The sequence below is a fragment of the Heteronotia binoei genome, chromosome 8, assembly GCF_032191835.1.
Source record: "Heteronotia binoei isolate CCM8104 ecotype False Entrance Well chromosome 8, APGP_CSIRO_Hbin_v1, whole genome shotgun sequence".
Taxonomy (NCBI): domain Eukaryota; kingdom Metazoa; phylum Chordata; class Lepidosauria; order Squamata; family Gekkonidae; genus Heteronotia; species Heteronotia binoei.
In genome coordinates, this window is record NC_083230.1 from 12,537,834 (window position 1) to 12,559,390 (window position 21,557).

General features: G+C 40.1%; 1 protein-coding gene across 1 annotated transcript in view; it reads left to right on the top strand.

Moving 5' to 3' along the window:
- Positions 1-19,684, top strand: part of TBC1D22A (TBC1 domain family member 22A) — a 261,287-nt gene extending 241,603 nt beyond the window's left edge. The window contains exon 13 of the mRNA XM_060244773.1: positions 18,797-19,684. Coding sequence (XP_060100756.1) covers positions 18,797-18,925 — 129 coding nt within the window. The 3' untranslated portion in view covers positions 18,926-19,684. The remainder of the gene's footprint in view (positions 1-18,796) is intronic.
- Positions 19,685-21,557: the final 1,873 nt, after the last annotated feature.

Here is a 21,557-nt window from a genome sequence, read left to right on the forward strand (position 1 = left end):
TCATAAAAAGCTCCTATTCCACAAAAGTCTAACCTGATTTTTCTGTCTTAAATCTATGGTCTAAGCTGGTAATTTACAAAGACTGAGAGCAGATTGAAGTAGAATTTCTCTTTTCTTGGTGGCAGAATGACTAACTCTTTCATGGGCTATGAACAGCCCAATCCTAACTTCCATGGCAGCTGGCCATGGCATATTTGAGGCGCCACTCATCCACTCCCTAAGGCCTTAGTTCCCAGGAGGGTAGGGGGGAGAGAAGAAGTGTAGCTCGCCGCATGTGAGACCATCGCCATGGCAACTCCACTGGACTGTGGACTCCCGGCGCGGGGGCCAAGGTGGAGGCAGCAGGAGGGAAGGGCCATCCCAGGCCCCCTGGATTGGCCAGTCCTGGCACAGGTGCCATGGCACGTGACACTCAGGGGTGTGGAGAGGCAGCTCCAGAGAGGCTGATCACCTTTCCCACCCTGCCCCCTGACAGAGAACTGAGATCATCACAGACAGTCAGCCGCAATCGTCTACTTTCCCTGCATGCCAGCATGGGACATGGGCATTCTCTCGGTGAAGAATACAAGGGCTCCCCCCACATGGCCGTGGAGATCGTCTGTGTCACTCTGATGCCCCCTGCTGTGTGCATGGAACACCTGTGCCGGGGGCCACAGAATTCAGAGTGTGAGGCACCAGCCATGCCCCCCCTCGCTGTAGGTTCTGCCATGAGCACAACAGCCCTGTGGGGTTGGGCAGGAACAGCTGACTGAGTAGAACGGGGGGGGGGGGGAGTTGAATCGCCACAAACGGAAGCTTCTCTGCTGAATCCCCACCTAGAAAACAGAGACAGAGGCCAAGAGCACTTGAAAGGGTGGCAGCTGCAGCATGAGGCTGTGTTTCGGCCAGGGACTCTCTTAAAGGGACAGTCTCTGACCCACCTCGCCACAGGTATTGGAGCAGCTGCCAGGCCCCCCCCCCACCTCCGCGGTGCTCTGCCAGGGATGAGAATGAGGCAGAGGACAGACTGGGGGGCGCTAGCAACACACGGGGGCCATGGCAACTGCCCCCTCCCTGAGCTCACTGCCTGTGTCAAGTGCAGGAGACGCTGCCATGCTGCCCTGCCTCAAGCGAGGGGAGGGGGGCAACTTGTACTTACCAATCCATGGAGATCAGATACCTTTTGGGACTTGGAAATTGGAAAGCCACAGAGGAGAGACTTCGCCCTCCTCCTCGCAAGTCAAAGAGCTCGCTCTGTACTGTCTAAATGCACTCGCTGTGCAGCCTCCACCACCAAAGTGCCCCGGCCCTCACTCTATGTCCTCACAGCAGGGAGCTCCGCAGTAGAGTGTCACATTCTCAGGGGCAGACAGGATGTCAAACAGGAGCCAAGTCACCGGGACTTCCGGGGGAGGAAAATGCCGAGCTGAGCTGCTTCTCATAACGGGAGAGTAACTATTGTAATTTTGTGCACTGGGGTTTCACATAAAATAAAAAAAAAAAAAACGGGAGCAGGCTGGAACTTCTGTTTGGGGTAGTGGAAGGCAAATTAATGCCTACTGCCTACTTTTCTCAGTTAGAGATTAGTCCAAGATATACACAGAAAACTTTGAGGAGATTTACCTTGGCTAAAAGGGAGTCCCGGGGGGGGGGGGCTCCTTTGAGGGGTCTCCAGAGAAGAGTTGCATTTTCATCATCTGCAGAAGTTCTCAGAGTCATTTATTTGACATAAGCTCGACAGAATCCTAACCTTCTTGGACATTGCTAAACATCTATAGCTACACAAGACTGGTGTGGATCTGGATAATTGGCAGAAAAGGTACAGATTACTATCTTTCATTCCGGGACTATTTACAGTTAAACAGAATAAATTCAGAAGGCGGGAAATGGAAATTTAGAAAGCTTGGAAGAAGAAGGGAGGAAGAGGTGAAATTTGGACTTTGTAAATTTAAAAGACAGTGCTAAAAAGTGCAAAGGAATTTATTGTTTGGTCTACTTGCAGTTTTGAAAAAAGAGCACCATCATCACAGACCTGTAGCATATACAATCAACACAGGAAGTATGTCAAGTATCGTGAGATCTCTTTACCAGTGAAAACGAAATTTGGTGGCAAGTAAAGCAGGAAGTAGCAGATGAAAACCCTACTCTAGGACTATAATACCATAGAGAAACATCGGCAGCCATTGCAAGGAGGTTAAAATTAAAATAATATTTTTAAAGTTTTCGGGACATTAAAATTATTGGAAATAATTGAGGTGATGTTAAGAAGATATATACTATTGGACATATTGTTTATAATGGACTTTAGAAGCCTTTAAAAGGAAAAAGGAAAACAATTTTAGAGAGCAGCAAAAAGTCACGACCACCATTTTGAAGGATTTAAAAACTTTAAAAATTAATATCTTGGTCTGGGAAGCTCTGAGGACAGCGAAATTAGGCTTGTTGTAAAAAGCAAGCTCTAATCTTTTGAACTTGATAGTTAAATTTGAAATTGTTGAGATCAAAATTTTTGGTGTTTTTAAATGTCAGAACACAAGCAAATCCGTGCAAGGGCTGCTTCATTGGAGAAAATGCAGGATCAATTAGAGGCAATGGAGGCCAAAATGATGAAAGGCATGAAAGAGATGATAACTGCATCTAAAAATTATTGAAGAGATTAAAAAAGATATGGAAGATCTCAGAAAAGAGATAGAGGAAACATCTAAGAAAGTGCAGGAGGTAGAAGGGAGAATGAAAGTCATGACTCCACCTTGTTGAAAATACAAGAAAAAGTGACAATCCATGACTGTGAATTGATGGAGACTCAGATATGTCTGAGAGGAGTACCTGAAAAGGAAGATGGCGACTTGAAAGAATATATAATAAAAATAATTGCAGCATTTTTAGAGGAAGATCCTGAAGAGACTAAAAATATGTATGATTATATGTATAGAGAACTCTATGCCAAAAAAAATAATTTGCCAAGATATGTTGTCATAAGATATATGACAAAAGAAATGGTGGGAAAGATCATGAACAAAAACTTTGAAAAGACATTGATAGTGGGAGGCAGCAGAGTAAGAATTATGAAGGAGTTGCCAAGGCAAGTGATAAATGATAGAAGAACATATAAAAAACTGACAGAAAAATTACAGGACAATGAAATGAGGTTTAGATGGATTATACCTGAATGTTTGAGCTTTGAACTTCAGGGGAAAAGAATCACAATTACAAATGCACAGGAACTGTGTAGATTTTATGAAGAACATAAAGAATTTGCACCATGATGGATTACAAATTATTGTCTTAGAATGTAAATGGACTAAATTCACCTCAAAAAAGAAGGGCAATGTTTCATTGGATTAAAAAGCAAAATTGTAATATAGTTTGTTTACAAGAAGTGCATATTAAACAAAAGGATTACAAATTTTTGTGGAATAAACAATTGGGATTAGAATTTTATTCATTGGCTGAACAGAAGAAAAGGGGAGTGATTTTTTATATTAAACAAGAATTGGAGCCAAAATGAGTGTTTAAAGATAAAGATGGAAGATTTGTAGCAGTAGAAATAATATTAAATGCAAAAAAACCCCGTTGTTATTGGGACTGTATGCACCTAATGGTGCAAAGGATGCTTTTTAAAAAGACATTATACAACAATTTGATGAACTGACATATGACCAAGTTTTGATAATGGGGGACTTTAATGGAACAATTTAAAATACGCTGGATAGGTCTGGGGGGGGGGGGATAATAATAAAGAACGAAAATTGCCAAAGTCTTTTTTTGAATTGGTCAAATAAGAAAATTTGGAGGATATATGGAGAAAATTTAATCCTGAAGTGAGGGACTACACTTTTTTTTCAGAAAGACATAAAACTTTTTCCAGAATTGACATGTTGTGGGGCACTAAAGATTTAGGTCAAAGGAAAATAGAGATCTTACCTAAAATTGGGGCTGATCATAACCCAATAATGTGGATTACAAAATTGTCTAAGAAATTGAGAAGATAAAGATTGAATGAAGATTTACTACAGAATAAAGAAATAGTGGCATCCCTAGAAAAGGAAACTAAAGCTTTCTTTCAAATGAATGACAAAGAGGATATTGAATTTCAGATGGTCTGGGATGCCTATAAAGCAGTAATGAGAGGAATATTGATTACTTTGTATAATAAAGATAAGAGAACAAGAGAAAAACAGTTGTTGGACATTCAAAATGCAATAAAGAAAAAAAAGGGGAGTTGAAAAAAAGGCCAGGGAAAAAGAAAATTACAATACTATAAACGCAAATGAGCCATTTGTTAAATAAGAATAAAAGGGAAAATACCAAACACATGGAAAGAAGCTGTTATTTCGTTGATTCCAAAGGAAGATAGAGAGGTCACGAATGTAAAAAATTGCAGACCAATTTCACTTTTAAATAATGATTATAAAATATATACAAGAATCTTGGCAGAACGGCTTAAACAACATTTGATAAATTTTATAAAAGATCAAGCGGGGTTTCTTCCCAAAAGGCAAATAAGAGACAATATTAGAACTGTTGCAAATATTGTAGAATATTATGAAAGACATCCGGGAAACGAAGCAGCATTATTCTTTGCGGATGCAAAGAAAGCATTTGACAATTTAAACTGGGACTTTATGTTTGCAGTAAAGGAGAAAATGGAGTTAGGAGAAAGCTTTATAAGAATGATAAAAGCAATATATATTGAACAACGTGCAAGGCTATGTATAAACGCAGATCTTACAGAAGATATGATAATTAGAAAAGGTACAAGACAAGGCTGTCTGCTTTCCCCATTGTTGTTTATAATGACTCTTGAAATATTACTGATGCAGATTCAAGAAGTTAAAGAAATAGAAGGATTAAAAATAAAAGGATTTAGTTACAAATACATTTGCAGATGATATAATGTTTATAAATGAAAATCCTATACAAGTTACACCTTTGCTGTTAGCCAAAATACAAGAATATGGGAGTTAGCGGGACTTTGTATTAACAAAGAAAAATCAAAATGTTTATGTAAAAACATGCAAACAAATAAGCAACAGGCCTTATAGAGACTGATGGGCTGTGAAGTTACCTCCAAGGTAAAATATTTGGGTGTGGAGATAACAATGAATATTGATTTGTTCAAAAATAACTATGAGAAGCTATGGCGTAAAATGGATGAAGATAAGTTAAAATGGAATAAACTTAATTTGTCATTGCTGGGTAGAATAGCTACAATTAAAATGAATATTCTACCAAGAATAATGTATTTGTTTCAAACTATTCCTATTGTGAAAGATAGTAAACAATTTGATAAATGGCGAAGAAAAATTTCAGAATTTGTGTGGGCTGGGAAGAAACCAAGGATTAAAATGAAACTTTTGACAGATGCAAAAAAGAGAGGTGGATTTCAACTACCAAACTTAAAATTATATCAAGAAGCGGTTTAGTGTGGATAAAAGAATGGATAATGCTGTTAAATAAAAAACTCTTAGCGCTGGAAGGTCACGGAAATAAATTTGGCTGGCATACGTATATGTATTACGGAAAAAAGAAGATGGATGGTTTTTTCTCTCACCATTATATAAGAAATAACTTGCTAAATACATGGATAAAATACAAGAAATACGGAGATGAGAGAAGACCGTTATGGATAGTACCAGCTGAAGTAATAAATACCGTTTTCGCACACAGTTTACCTCGCAGTCACAATCCTGTTCCCTTCGCAGCATCCGGTCAGATTTCCCACCATCTGCACCGGAGTTATAGGAAGTGCTGCGGCTTTTGCGTAGCAAATGTAAACAGCTAAAACCCAGTTTATGTTTGCTGCAGCACTTCCTGTAACTCCGGTGCAGATGGTGGGAATCCGACTGGATGCTGCGGAGGAAACAGGATTGTGACTGCGAGGTAAACTGTGCGAAAACGGTAATTGATAACAGCTGAGATAGATGAAGAAAAGTGGTTGTCATATAATCAGTTATTAAAAATACAAGGTGGTAAAATAGAATTGAAAACTGCTGAAGAGCTGAATAATAAATATGATTAGTTTCAAATGCAACAAATAAAGAGTTTGGTGGCTAATAATATCAAAACTGAAGGAATAAGAAAAGAACAAATAGAAATGGAAAAAGTTCTGCTTGGAGACAATGAAAAATTAATTTCAAAAATATATAAATTACTTTTAAAATGGTCTACGGAGGATGAAGTAGTGAAATCTCAAATGATTAAATGGGCAATTAATGTAAATAAAGAAATACAGATGGAAACTTGGGAATACTTGTGGAAGAATTCTATGAAGCTTTCGACGTGTCATAGTGTTAAAGAGAACTGTTTTAAAATGATGTATAGATGGTATATGACTCCTAAAAATTGGCAAAGATGAGCAACAAGATGCCAGATAGATGTTGGAAATGTAAAAAGCATGAAGGTTCTTTCTACCATATGTGGTAGACTTGTGAAAGAGCAAAAAAGTATTGGCAGATGATTCAACAAGAAATTTCTAAGATCTTGGAATATGAATTTAAGAAAGTTGCAGAGACTTTTCTGTTGGGATTACAAATGGAAAAATTTCCAAAAGAAGATAGAACTATAATTTGGTACTTGCTTTCAGCTGCTAGGACATTATATGCGCAGTTGTGGAAGCAAGAAAAAATACCAGAGAAATGGGATTGGGTTGTAAAAGTTATGACATGGAGTGAAATGGACAAATTAACAAGAACTTTAAGAGACTATGATTTAGAAGTTTTTAAGATGGAGTGGAAAAAGCTCAAAAGATATGTAGAAAAAGAGTGGAAAATAAAAGGACATTGGACAATTTTTGATAATGATTAAGTTTTAGAAAAATGAATATTAATTTTTGTTTTTATTAGTTAAGGGTACCTTTAAATATTAGTATTTAGTAGTATAACACTGGCGGGGGTCAAGTAACGAGGGGAGGGGTGGGTAGAAAGTAATATATGGGATAGATAAAAGAAGTTATAAATGATGCAAGAAATATAATTTGTTACCATATGTTACCAAATAAAATTGTTTTAACCTGACAAAAAAACAGGAGCCAAGTCACCAATGCAGAATCACAAACTGGAATCAGAAGTCAATGTCCAAAAGGCAAAAGGTCAGGGTGCCAAGGAAATCAAGCAGGTCAGGATCCGGAATCAGAAAGGAGCGTGGATGCATGCCAGAGAATAGACTTGTTGCTTCCACAAAGTTACCAGGTCCTGGGTGGGAGCTATATGGGAGTCTCAAATCAGCCTGCACCCTGGGTGGCAGTGACTCTGCTAGAGCTGAGAGATCTGAAGCATCGGCGTGCCTCATGTCTTCGCTCTGAAAGTTCTTACTGGAGCCTGCTTCAAACTCTGGAGATCGGAGGAGGAGAGCTTGGAGGTGATTGATCGTCAACACTGGTGCCTGGAGAGTGATTGATGGGCCAGCGGCTGTTTGTTCAGCTGAGGAACTGGCTGGCAACTCTTCCAGGTCTGTTAACACTTCCAGCTCCTCCTTGTCAGGGCTCATGACACTGAGTCCTGTGCCACGCGCCCTACCTAAAGAGTTGTTCAAAGCCTGTGTGGAAGGCTTTGTAGGATGGGGGGCTGTGATTGGGTACTGGAGAAAGGGGTCCAGGGCATGCGAGGATTTGGTGCATTGTTTAGTTGGCTCCCTAAGGGGTTTCGAGGCTGTGCCAGAAGTGGCAGCAAGCTTTGTTTTCGGGATACATGGGTCTCTATGGGATACGCCAGCATTTTCCTTGTCGTAACTTTACGCCTCTCATGGGGGGGGGGGGCATTCCCAGGCTGAAAGGTCTTAGGGAGCCAACTAACGCTGGCCACGCCTTTGTGGCCACCCCCCCGTATGCGGTGTAGCTCCCTACGTTCCAGTTGGCCACAGGTTGGACATGGTGCTGCTTCACCGGCAGCCATGGGTGTGGGTATGCTTAGGCGCCCCTAGACGGGTGCAACTCCCATTTGTGCTGGTGTAGAGGGAGTTAGAATGGGGCCAATCGCACTTCCACAGACTGTAGTGGTAAGTTTGCTTCCAAAGCACTCCCCTCCCCTTAGAATTGTGCTGTTAATCTGTTAGTGTGCATTTATGCAAACATTTTGCAAATGTACAATATTTTGTGGATACTTGACTTAGACAATGATGGTATGAATAGATGGCAGTATCCCTTTTGTTCTTCTTCTCTGAAAATGTTATTAAAACCTAATTTAACCTACTTACCCATAATTTTCTGTATGCTTAACTCCCTAGTAAATATATATATATATTTTCCCTCACTAACGAAGTGATACATACACTAGGAGGGAAATACATCATGTAATTTTTCTGTTTACTCAAAATAAATGTGTGAATCGCTTAAATATAAAAAGCTTATTTAGCATTCAGGGAACCAGCCTCACTTGTGGCACTTAAGCCGTTGAGGTGATCTGCCCAACAGAAATGTCAGCAATTCATTGCTGTCACTGGAGATCCTTCCATCTGAAGAAAATTGTTTTCTTCCCATGTTTCTTTCTTCAGTAGAAACTGAATAACAATGTCAATTATTGGCTTTATCACTGTGTAGCCTCCAGAGAAGATGAAAATCGCACTTAACTACTAAATTCAATCAGAGTGCCTGATGAGAGGACAAACAGAAACAAAAAAAAAGCGCTTTTGGAATGTGAAATGGGTAATATGTGATGGGATAACAGATGCCTTTCTTTTCAAACAAGCTGATGAGGCTGGAGGAGTAATTTTTGTCTTTTTTTGTTGTTGTTTACTTCTAGTCTCTCAAGGTTCACAAAATGCTGGTGTACACAAGATGACAAAAAAATTGTCACACTGCTACAGCATGAGTGGAAAAAAAACAAATATAAACATCAGGGCTCTTTTTCTAGCAGGAGCTCCTCTGCATATTAGGCCACGCCCCCCTGAGGTAGCCAATCCTCCTGGAGTTTACAGTAGACCCTGTATGAAGAGCCCTCTAAGCTCTTGGGGGATTGGCTACATCAGGGGGCATGGCCTAATATGCAGATGAGCTCCTGCTAGAAAAAGAGTCCTGATAAACATGAATTGTTTTATTATCTTTATTTTATTTATTTATTTATTTATCTAAGATTTATATCCCGCCCTTCCCACTAGGTGGCTCAGGGCGGCTTACAACATATAAAACTAACATGGAATCTAAAATTAAACATTAAAATTAACATTTCATAATTTACAGTTAAAAATCTAAACAATTGTTATATACATACACATTAAACTCAGACGGCGATCTGACTCCAAACAAACTAGATTCAAAATTCCTCCCAGATGTGTTATTTGTTGTTGTTAGACCTGGTTGGCCCTTTCATAAGACAAAAAGGATAAGGTCTTCTGAAGCCCTGCTGTCTGTGCCCTCTCCTGTAGAAATGAGGCAGGTGGTGACAAGAGGTGAGACTTAGCCAGTGGTGGTACTTCACCTCCTCAAGGCTTGCCTAGCACCTACATTTATTTTAGGCACCAGGGCAAGAAAACATTCCTTTTTATCCAGGTTTTTAATTATGGGGGTTGTACCTGTTTATGACCTGCTCCTGGTTTGAGGCCTGTTTTATCAATACCATTGCAGGATATTCAGTGTTTGGTTTGCTGCGGTTTTCATACCCTAACTTCTTTTTAATGGTTGTACATCACAGGGCTGCAATCAGACGTGCAGTTTAATCAATTGTCACCGATTAGCTCCTGCTCCTGCTCTAATCCCTCTTCAAACCAGATTAATTTGTTACCTGGTCCATTCTGGTATTTTCCCGGTCATCTGTTTTCACCCTGCAGTTTTTGCTATCTGAACCCTCCTATCTGTCACACACCCAAGCCATCAGGCAGCTCTGACTGCTCTCTTGTTTTCCCAGCTGCCATTTTTCTGTATTAATTAGCAGTGTGCACATAACTGCATATTCACACATCACACTCTCTCTCTCACACAGAATCTTCTACCGTTTTCTTTTTTAAAAAAAACTTCTATAGAAAGCCACCTGTGTATTTCAGCTTTTTTCTGTGCTTTTGTGGTACATGGTGTGGGAAAGGGATTACTTGAACAGAGATGAGGTTTTTTTTAAGGAGGGAGGGAGGGGGAAGGGGGCAGTCTGAGGACGATGACTGCGACTCCAGCTTTCCTCTAGACTTTTAAATAAAAATGCCAGCAGCACAGAGGACACAGGATATTGAATGTTTCAAATGCACAATTTAAGAAATACTTTTCTCGTACTAACTGGACTACATATCCCAGCAGCCTCCTCCAGCAATCTCATTGGCCACCAGCTGCCATCATTCTGCCAGGAGTTTGAAGCACTGCTTCCCATAAGCACTTGTGCAGATGCTCAAAAGACAAATAAGGGGGAGAAGCTTACTGCCTGACTCCCTGGATCCCGCATCTGATCGATCAAAGACAGGGTGAAAGTGCATTGGAGCGGGTTAAGGTGGTAAGTCTGATCAAAACTATCCATTACCAAAAAAAAAATGGATCAATTAGAAGTGGAGCCGCACTGGATCAAACTGCACGTCTGATTGTTACCATGGCGTCTGTTGTGTGGAGAGTAGGGGAAGGAGATTGTAAGCCACTCTTGAGATTCTGAGTGAAGGGCGGGGTATAAATCCAAACCTCCCCCTCCTTATTCTGGAGAGGCAGCATATAAGCTCTCCTCCCCCCCCCTTTTTTTTTGTTGGACAGCGAATTTGTTCTGTTTTTTATCTTTCTATAAGCGCAGACAAAATCCATTTCACAAAAAAATGGATATCCTTCCCTGCCTCAAGCATTTGACAACCATGCAATGTTTTAAAAGTGAACGGTTTATCTTGACCGCACATTCTTTACTTCTGCTTTGTAACTGCTATTTATATGCACACCTATGGCTTCCAGCAACCTCTTCTTCCTAGAGCCTCTGCGGGGAGATGATTTGCATCAGAAATTCCCATCTCAAATATGCTAAAGATGGTAGCACACATCAGGTGATTGCAGAGTGTCAGCATTCTACAGAACATCAGTCTGTCTCTAGCAACAAATGGGATTTTTTTGTGGTTCAGTTTGTTTATATAAAATGCTCCAAAACCTACCAATAATTTGCCCCCAATCAGTTTCTGTATAGAACATTTCTTATTCCTGAGTGTACTTTCATTTTGCAGTTGGTCTGTTATTAAAGTAAGTACTTGGGTGAATTTTCCTGAATGAATGTGGCTGCTACACTATAGCAGCCTACACAGATAAATTGAATTTTCAAATTGCCAGTAACCAAAATATAATATATAGTGAGCATTTACCAGTCAGTACACTTGTGGCATAAGTTCAGTCATGGACTTTCTGATGGACAACGCTATTTTTTTTAAAAAAGGGTCATTAGCCATGATGTGTTCAAAAGAAGGGAGAGAGGTATTGAAAGGGAGACCCCTGAATAATTAATGAATAACTCTTATAAAATAATAAATGAAAATATGCTCTTGTCTTTAAAAAGCAAAAAGGGCGTCTGATGTAATGTTGAAGAAGCTGCAAGTGATAAAAAAAAAACCAGACAGGCCTTCAATGGGTGTGAGTCACAAATGTGTATTGATATCAGACAAGGTTCTAAGGAAACTCCTTGCTGAATAAGATAAGCAGACACACTGGAAAACTACCAGGGAGAAAGGGGAGGGGGGAAGTTGAATCTGATAACCGTGAGGGCCAGCCTGCAGGCTTGCTTTTTTGCTTAAAATGGATGGTTTGAGAAGGGTGCGGGGGTACATTATTTTTTTGGGGGGGGTTCATTATTTCTGGGAGCCTTGCTGCTCAAATGAACCTTGCTATTGGTGCCAAATAGTAAAATACCTCGTTTTCAATCAGTAAGTGTGCGGCCTCGTTATTCTACTGCTACAGTATGTAAGAAGTGGCCATCTGATCACTATACTTTAAAAGGAAGATTCAGTGAACCGATAGGCATTATCCCAGCCATGTGAAAATTGTTTTTCCATGATTATCCCAATGTGGCTGAGTAATTTCTAAAGAGACCCACTGTCTCTTATGTTTTGACATGAACTATTCTTCAATGTCCTTGAATGTGTAACAAAGGAAAGGGTGTCACAGGGAAACCTAGCGCAAGGTCCCTACAAAGAGAGTATATCACAATTCAGATAGTTCGCATTTCACTATATACCATTTTTGACTAACACAACTTTTCCACAACTTTTTCTCCTCTGCCGTTTCAATTCATGGTGTACTAATTGCTTCTAGGCCTTTTGGCTAAGATCATGTCAAGTCTGCTGTATTGTTGTTAACATGTTATCCAACTCTGGTTCAGAAGCAAAGGATTCTGGACTCTTACTGAACACCGAATGCTGCTAGCTACCTCTCCTCCCCCCTCCCTTCTTAGCTATGTCTTTGTTGTGTAGCCTGCTTTGAAATGCTGATATGGTAACAAGATTTTGGAGCCTTCTCAAGCTGGGTGTCTGTGGGAGTGTTAAGCGCCAAGGCCTTTTGCTTGGGAACGAAAGAGTAACATCCTAGTGTGAAAATATACTGCATAGAGTGCCCCTCCCGTAGGAATCCTTTGATCTTTACCTTAAAATGCTTGGTTAATTTCTGTGTAGCCCAGTCCTTCAATCTCTATCATGGTCTTCAGCTCTGTTTTCAATAAACTAGTAAACTTTGATACCAAAGACTCGTTATTGAATCCAGCCGACTTGACAGATCAAGTGTAGTATCTGTTCTTAGTTTAATATCTGATACATCCTTTATTTGCAGACTATATATTAAACAACTGTACAATTGTTTTTGGGATAATTAACTGATTTTTAATGTTTTGATTGTGCTGTTACCCACCCTGAGCTCACTTGCAGGGAGGTCAGGATATAATAATAATAATAATAATAATAATAATAATAATAATAATAATAATAATAATAATAATAATAATAATAATAATAATAATAATAATAGGTTTTTGACACTTATGGGTGATACTACATGATCTAACCTATTACATACATAGACATTGCAACACAGTGTAGGAAACTCATATGAGTTGGACATTGGTGCTCAGGAATCGCACAGTTCATACATAAATTTGAGCTAATGCACATTCTAGCTTGCAGCTGTTTTTTGAATGCACTGTTCAACTCTGTGCTACTTCAGCAGAAGTTATAAGTTATGTTAAACAGTATGATGCATACTTTTCTTTAAGAAGGGAAATAAGGCCTTAAGCTTAAAACCCACAGCATCACAAAATTAAGCAACAAGATAAAACATGACATAGCAAGCAAATAAAATAGAATTCAGCAACAAGTTACATAATCGTCACAAGATCACAGTCTTCGCAAGATGGGAGACCTTAGGTAAATATACAAATTAAGGAAGTAAAATATTTTCCATGACATAAAATATACAAAAACTATGGAATAGAAATCTTTTTCATGTAACTAAAATAGAAATTCAGATGCAGTCGATAGACATCTATTGGATATCTGCTGTTTTGCTGTTCGAAGTAGACTGAAGACTTGTCTATGAATCTGTTGCTTTAATATGCGACATAAATATCAAAAAGGGACACAGAAGCTCTATTTGTTAGCTGTATTTCGTACACTTTGTGGCATTCCCTTCCATGAAATTGTTTTCATCTAAAAGAAATTTTAAATTAATTCCATGAACAATATGTCTCCCTATCTTATTGAAAGATTAATGGAAGATTATTCTGTCAAAATGTCATTTTCTCCGTTTCGCCTTGTTGAGAACTGTCAGCCCTACGTGACCAATCTCAAAAACTGGCAGTTGAGTTCTGTCTAACTATCCCTTATTTTTCTGTTTTTAGAGGCTGGTTCCTAGAGAACTTAACAAGATTTTTTTCCAGATTAATAACGGAATTGTCAAAGCAATAAGCTATAGAATAGCTTATTTACTGATTTATTTGGGGCTGAGGCTTGGAGATCAGAGATAATTTTGCAGAAGCTGGGTAAAAGGAATGTACCTAATCCCATATTGGCATACAGGATTGTTTTAAAGAGTGGCGACATTTAAAAGCCGCAACAGGTGTGTTGGAAAAAAAATCAACGAAGAAGGTATCTATTAAAGTATCAAATAGCTGGATCCAATGAAATAGTCATAGAAAACTAGATGTTAGGATACATTTGAATTTTAGTATTAGGATTATTTTTTTTTAAAAAACATGTCTATCTTAAAATATAACAACCATTCTTGTTGGTGTGGAGTGATTTTTTTTTGTTGTTTACCCATCGTTTAACTTCACTGTGAATCACGCTTCTGTTTCGTTTGAGCCATCGGTAGAAAGGTCACAAAATGTGGAAGAAAGGTTAAAAAATAAGATAATGTTCTTTTTGTAGACAATTGGCTTGCAAGAAACCTTTATACCTGAGTGAAGGATCTAGCTATTTTACAAAAATTTAATCTGACTTAAAATTTATTTAGTTACCACTGAGAAATGAAAGAGAATTCCATATAAAACTAGGTAGCCAAGATTGTCGAGCCATTCTGTAGGTATGGAAGGGGATTATTCTTATACGAACAGGAGGAGTTCATCGGCAACACTGATTTATGGCACGTCTAGGATGTGTGGTTTCAGAGACTTTAAAATCACTTTTACAGTTGAAAATCTGAAGTGTCTTATGAATATGCATTTCATTCCTCCTGAAATCGTCTTTCTTCATGCTTCACAGGTATATCATTACAGTTTTGTATTGCATTTTAATGGTTGTGTTCTATACAATAAGAGGGCAATAACTTCTGAATATATACTAATAGCAGAGTCAGCCAAAACTGAAGATACTTTAATCTGATGGCTGGAGCTGTGAGCAGGCAAGACAGATCTTTCTACAAACTTGAAAAAGGCCCCAGGTTTGCAGAAAAATGTGAAATTGGGGAGGGGGAGAACCTTGGAGGGAGTTTAAAAACGGAAATATGATAAAAGGAGCGCCTATAACTTTAAGCAGCGAATCCCTTCATTGGCTGTTGCCACAATATTTCAAGCTTGGTTTTGTGAGTAAAAGCAGGGGGAGAGGGCAGGGCCCTTTGAGGCCAGTTTTAGCCTTTGAGGGAAAACTCATTGGACCAGGTTTGATCAGGGTCACCAGCCCCAGATTAGGAAATTCCTGGAGATTTTGTGGAGTCTGAGGAGGGCAAGGTTTAAGGAAAGGGAGAGGTGAATGTTGCTTAAGGTTGCTTAAAAGGACTCAGTCCAATATATCCATAAGAGAAGCAAAATCCTCCAAAGGTGCCGCAAAGCACTGATATATTGGAAATGCAGCAGTTTCTCTTATGGATATATTGGACTGAGTCCTTTTAAGCAACTTTGAGAGTTTTGTCATTGGGTTTTTGTCCCATCTATTGTTGTCCTTTCTGTTTGGAATTGGATTTGGTGTGTTTTTGTAATAATAATATTTTGAGAAAATTTGCTTATTATAATTTAGAGTTGGTTTAATTTTTGCATGATTTGGATGCTGGTGTATCATGGCATCTGTGGTTCTCCTGCACTCTACTTGTCCATGATTTCTCTTGGGTTTCTTGACCTCCCGGTGAGGGCTGGAGATCACCCAGAATTACAACTGATCTCCACATGACAGAGGGCAGTTTTGCTGGAGACAATGACTGTTTTGGAAGGTAGACTCTGGCATTATACCCTGCTGAAATAGCTTCCCTCTCCAAACCTCATCCTCTCCTCTCAAGGCATCACCCCAAAATCTCCAGGTATTTCCCAACCTGAAGAAGAAGAAGATATTGGATTTATATCCCGCCCTCCACTCTGAAGAGTCTCAGAGTGGCTCACAATCTCCTTTACCTTCCTCCCCCACAACAGACACCCTGTGAGGTAGATGAAGATATTGGATTTATATCCCGTCCTCCACTCCGAAGAGTCTCAGAGCGGCTCACAATCTCCTTTCCCTTCCTCCCCCACAACAGACACCCTGTGAGGTAGATGAAGATATTGGATTTATATCCCGCCCTCCACTCCGAAGAGTCTCAGAGTGGCTCACAATCTCCTTTCCCTTCCTCCCCCACAACAGACACCCTGTGAGGTAGATGAAGATATTGGATTTATATCCCACCCTCCACTCCAAAGAGTCTCAGAGTGGCTCACAATCTCCTTTACCTTCCTCCCCCACAACAGGTAGATGAAGATATTGGATTTATATCCCGCCCTCCACTCCGAAGAGTATCAGAGCGGCTCACAATCTGCTTTCCCTTCCTCCCCCACAACAGACACCCTGTGAGGTAGATGAAGATATTGGAATTATATCCCGCCCTCCACTCCGAAGAGTCTCAGAGCGGCTCACAATCTGCTTTCCCTTCCTCCCCCACAACAGACACCCTGTGAGGTGGGTGGGGATGGAGAGGGCTCTCACAGCAGCTGCCCTTTCAAGGACAACCTCTGCCAGCGCTATGGCTGACCCAAGGCCATGCTAGCAGGTGCAAGTGGAGGAGTGGGGGAATCAAACCCGGTTCTCCCAGATAAGAGTCCGCACACTTAACCACTACACCAAACTGAAGCTGCCAACTCTAGGAGAATGGTTCTCTGTACCTGGGAGATCCATTGTGATTCTAGGAGATCCTCAGCCCCTGCCTGGATGTTCAAACCAATAGGGAAGACCACAGTATGGTTGAAAGCCTAAGAAAAACCATGTTCAAAAGAGATAATAAACCTCTCCAAAAACGTCTCCAAGGACTAATAAGGAACTTCAAAGAACTGCCCAGGCTCAATGCCAAAAATTGTTTTTTGCTGCCAGTCTAACTAGTAAAGCTGTGAGCTCGTTAAAGGTACAAAGCCTGTTTTTACACCACTTATACAAAACATTTATAAAATTACAAAGTCACAAATCGTAAAGAAAAACAAGTCACTCGAAACGTCCACCCCAGGAAGGGCTGCTGAAGTAGCAGCGTTGACATGCAGACCTCTCTGCAGAAAAACAAAGTCGTTGTTGACAAACTCTCTGAACAACCATGTTGCAGGACAGTGAAGACTTGAAGATAAATAAGAAGTATACTTGATAATATGTTTCCCAGGTAAAATGTGTGTGTTTTGATTCCAACTTCCTCTGATCGAAATACTTCAATAATCTGGAACTAAAACAAATATATACAGAGAAATCAACTGCTTACACAAATACAGAAAATGCTGAAGAACACACCCAAAAGAACGGCTTACCCATTGCTCTATCGCAGTTTGCGCACAGTTAGACTGTTTTCGCACACAGCTTACCACGGGGTCACGTTCCTGTTCTCTCCGCAGCGTCCGTCGGATTTCCCATTATCTGCCCTGAAGTTACAGGAAGTGCCGCGGCTTTTGCGTAGCAAACGTAAACCGCTAAAACTTGTTTTTCAGTATGATTTGTGACTTTGTAATTTTGTAAATGTTTGGATAAGTGGTGGAAGTTTGTAAAAAAGCAGGCTTTGTACCTTTAACGAACTCACAGCTTTACTAGTTAGACCGGCAGTAAAAAAACAATTTTTGGCATGGAGCCTGTGCAGTTCTTTGAAGTTTCTTATTAGTCCTTGGAGACTTTTTGAGAGGTTTATCATCTCTTCTGAACATGGTTTTTCTTAGGCTTCCCACCTGAATGTTGGCAACCCTAGAAGGAGAGAAGGAAGTGGGGTGGGGGGGGAGGGGAGGGGAGAGATTATACAGGCTTTCTGGAAAGAGGAAAGGGGGGGGGAATGAGATGCCTCCTGCAGGTTCTTTCAGATTCCCACATAAGTATATGCCAACTTTCAAGGGGCATCTCATTTTCCCTTCCCCCACTATTTTCCTTTTTACTTTCCCTGTAAGCCCCTTTCCCTTATCGCTTCTCTCTTTCCCACCACCCAGCCTCCGGCCTACCTTTCATCTGTCCCCTTCTTCAGCTATATTTATTATTTGTCTACTTCTTTTACAAGATTGAAGAGCCCCGTGGCGCAGAGTGGTAAAGCTGCAGTACTGCAGTTGGAGCCCTCTGCTCACGACCTGAGTTCGATTCCAGCGGAAGCTGGGTTCAGGTAGCCGGCCCCAGGTTGACTCAGCCTTCCATCCTTCCGAGGTCGGTAAAATGAGGACTCAGCTTGCTGGGGGGAAAGTGTAGATGACTGGGGAAGGCAATGGCAAACCACCCCGTAAAAAGTCTGCTGTGAAAACGTTGTGAAAGCAACGTCACTCCAGAGTCGAAAACGACTGGTGCTTGCACAGGGAACTACCTGATTTATTTATTTTTTACCTTTACAAGATTCCCAAAGCAGTTTACATTCTACATTGTTTCATTTTATCCTCACAGAAACTGTGTAAAGCAAGTTAGGCAAAGAATCCGTAGCCAGCCCAATATCACCAAAACAGCATGCAGGGCAGAACGAGGGTTCAAATGTGGGTGCCTGAGATCTTAGTCTGAAACGAGGCTTTTGCATATGAACCGCGAAAACAAAACAAATGACACACTGCAAACGAAATGTCTTTCATCGTTGGATTGAGGAGTATGCACTTCCACAAACTGGTTCGAAGTGAAGCACAAATCGACCTGATTCATGCATGAATTATGATTTATTGGTTGGTGCCCATCCCTAGTATGTACACACAAGTGTTTCAAGGTTTGTGTGTATACATTTGACATTTGCCAAAGGTGATCCATTTATTTAGCCATTTCCAAAATGTATATCCTGCCTTTCTGCCCTCTTCAGGGCCACATAATGTTAAACAACTCAGAAATTTCATAGTAAGATGAACTGTGATGAACTTAAGACGAGAGTCACTCTGTAGAGGATTATACTGTGGGTAACCTAAAGTTCCACTGGTTTGCCCATTTCAGGAAAATATATCTGAATCAGCTTTTCAATATATTGAGGCATTTGTGAAATGTTTTCTGTTCTAATTTCTCTATTCTTTTTCTCCTTAAGGAACTCCTAATGTTTTTACAGAACTTGCCCACAATGCACTGGGAAAATGAAGATATCAGTGTTCTTCTCGCAGAGGCCTACAGACTGAAGTTTGCATTTGCAGACGCACCCAACCATTACAGAAGATGAAAAAAGGAACTCTATGCGTAGATGATCTTGCTTGTTGAGGCATGGTATCATTTTTTCATTATCTGGTTGTGCTGACATGAAAATGCACCAGTGTATTTAAAGTAAAATGCTCCGTTTCTAGATCAACAAAAAGTGAGGCAATGAGTGGATTACCAAAGAAGTGGACAAACCAAGCAATTGAGAAGCACAAGATTGACTTCAGAGTGGACATTCTTGGTCAGTGTGCGCAAAAAAAGACAGATTTGTATTTCGTTTTGATTTCATTCGACTCTCTATTTCCTTTGGTAATTCTTTGACTGAAGAAAGCATTTTCTGTTCATTGGTATCTAATGACTGATTGTTTTGTCTCAATGAGCCTTGTTCCTTGTCCATCACATTCATCCTTTTGATAGAGGTATTGCTGGTATCTGATGTCCTTCTCAGCTAATAAAAATGCTCCGTCTTGCATAGAAAATTAGGATGGGCCACATCCGGCAGCATAACACGGGGGGCTCATACAGGCTTTTTTTTTATTTTGCGAAGCCAAAATATTTGAATCCTTTTGATATGAATTTTGCGTACATGGTGAAGCCTACAGATTTTGATGTAACACAACATGTTTAATCGGGGATGGGTTAGGGAATGCTACTTGATAACATACACGTGAGAAACACCAGATATTACGCACTAAGGACTGCAAATTGTGTTTAATAAATTATTTTAACTTTAGAGTTTCTAAAACATACTGATTAAAATAAGAAAAAAAATATTTTCCCACCTTGATAATTTACTGATCATTTAAATGGGTTAAACCATTCAAATACATGTTAGGATATAGGCCTCTTATCTTGAAGCACGTTTCCCCTCCTCCCCCCATCTGAGTCTTGGTTACAGTGAGAAATATATTGAAATACGTTTTGCCTTAGTTTGAGTGTCTGACATGTTGGGAAGGCTTGATTTGATGCATCTCACCTTCAGGCATAAACTGAGTCTAGAGAAGAAACAAAGAAGCCAGCTTCCAAGTGGGTTGGGTTTCTAGACCAGTCCTGAGTCAACAACCAAGATGTCCTCCCATGTAATCAGTGAGCTAAAGAGCATTGATTCTGCGCTTACAGAGATGGGGGTTGGAAGATTAGACCGTTAAAGTGTTCCCATTTCCCTCCTCGCTGTTATAGACGGCTGATTGGGCAGCAGCCCTACATAACGATTTATCTGGTATTTATTTATTCGCCAGAGTATCAAATCAAAACTATATCTCTGCTTTTCCGAAAAGTGTAATCCAGCAAAGCATGTTAATGCACATTAATAAGAGCAGGATGTGAAGGTCATGTGGTGGTGATGGGGGTAATTTTGTTCTAACGTAAACTCAGAGGCTCGGCTTCCTTCAGAGCGATGAACAAAATGTAACAAACTTTTTTTCAGATTTTATTTATAGAACATTTGGTCTTTTGCCTTACCGTAAGGGGGCATTGCATACAAACAGCAGAATCAAATCGAAGAGAACTCTTCCTAAGCTTCAGGCTGCAGAGGAGGAATCCAAGTGTTTTGAATATTCTTCCATATAGGCATCCAGCATTCCAAAGAGAGTGAACCCTTTTCCCTGAACTGTTAGATTTATATAAGCAAGAAATTTGAATGCTGGATGAGCGTTCCGTTGTATAACTGTCCATCTTCTGCCCGATCTGAGGAGAGTCCAGGAAAAGCAAGTTTACAACTTGCGTCTTTTTGTTTGTGTAAACTTGCTCTCCATTAAGTTACATTTTGTGTGAAAGACGTGTTTGCAGAAACTCCTCAAGAGTGCCTTTTTATTTGTAGGCCTCTCAGCTTGGTTGTTCGCGTCACTTTGCTTCCTGCCATATTTATGGATTCGTGAATGTTTAGAGCTGCTCTTCTACTTCCTGCCCCTCCATAATAGATCGGAAGGTTGACCTCAAGTGGTGATGGATGCATGCATTTAAGAACAGGCAGATTTCTCAGGTGTCTTGCTATTTAACCCCGCTTTTTCTTTTTTTGTCCTGTGACATTAACATGGTCTAATCTCCAACTGGAATCTTCCATTTCTTCAATACATGGTTGATAATGCCATTTGTTTAATAACACAGAAGTTTGGCCTCTTTCATGGAAATAAAACCGTAGGGATTTTCAGGCAACAATTAGGTTCATTTGGTGGAACCTCATTACTTACGTCAAAACCATACCTCACTCCGTTATGGAGATGGGGAACAGCATCTGCTGTCGCTATGCCTCTCTGTTCCATGCATTGATGTGCTATGCATGGAAACTTTGCTGTAGGGCAAACTCAGCGGACATTGCCGTTGTTTCTCGACATTGTTGAGTTCGTAGGCATCAATAACATAACACAGATCAGATTGGCTTCAATTGGCATAGTTCAACAGCTTCATTAGTAGCTGGATATATCAATCCTACAGATCTCTTCCACTGATGTTGAAGTGGATCAATGGAATCCAGTCCATATCTTTCTGAAATGTTGCCACACATTTTTTAAGTTCAACATTTCTCTGCATCTGTGGTGTTTTAAGTTTACAGTGTTGTTTTGTGCCTAACAAAGCATCTTTCTGTAACACACACACACATACACACACACACACTCATATATATACATAAATAGAAATTTACATGGTATATTGTTTCA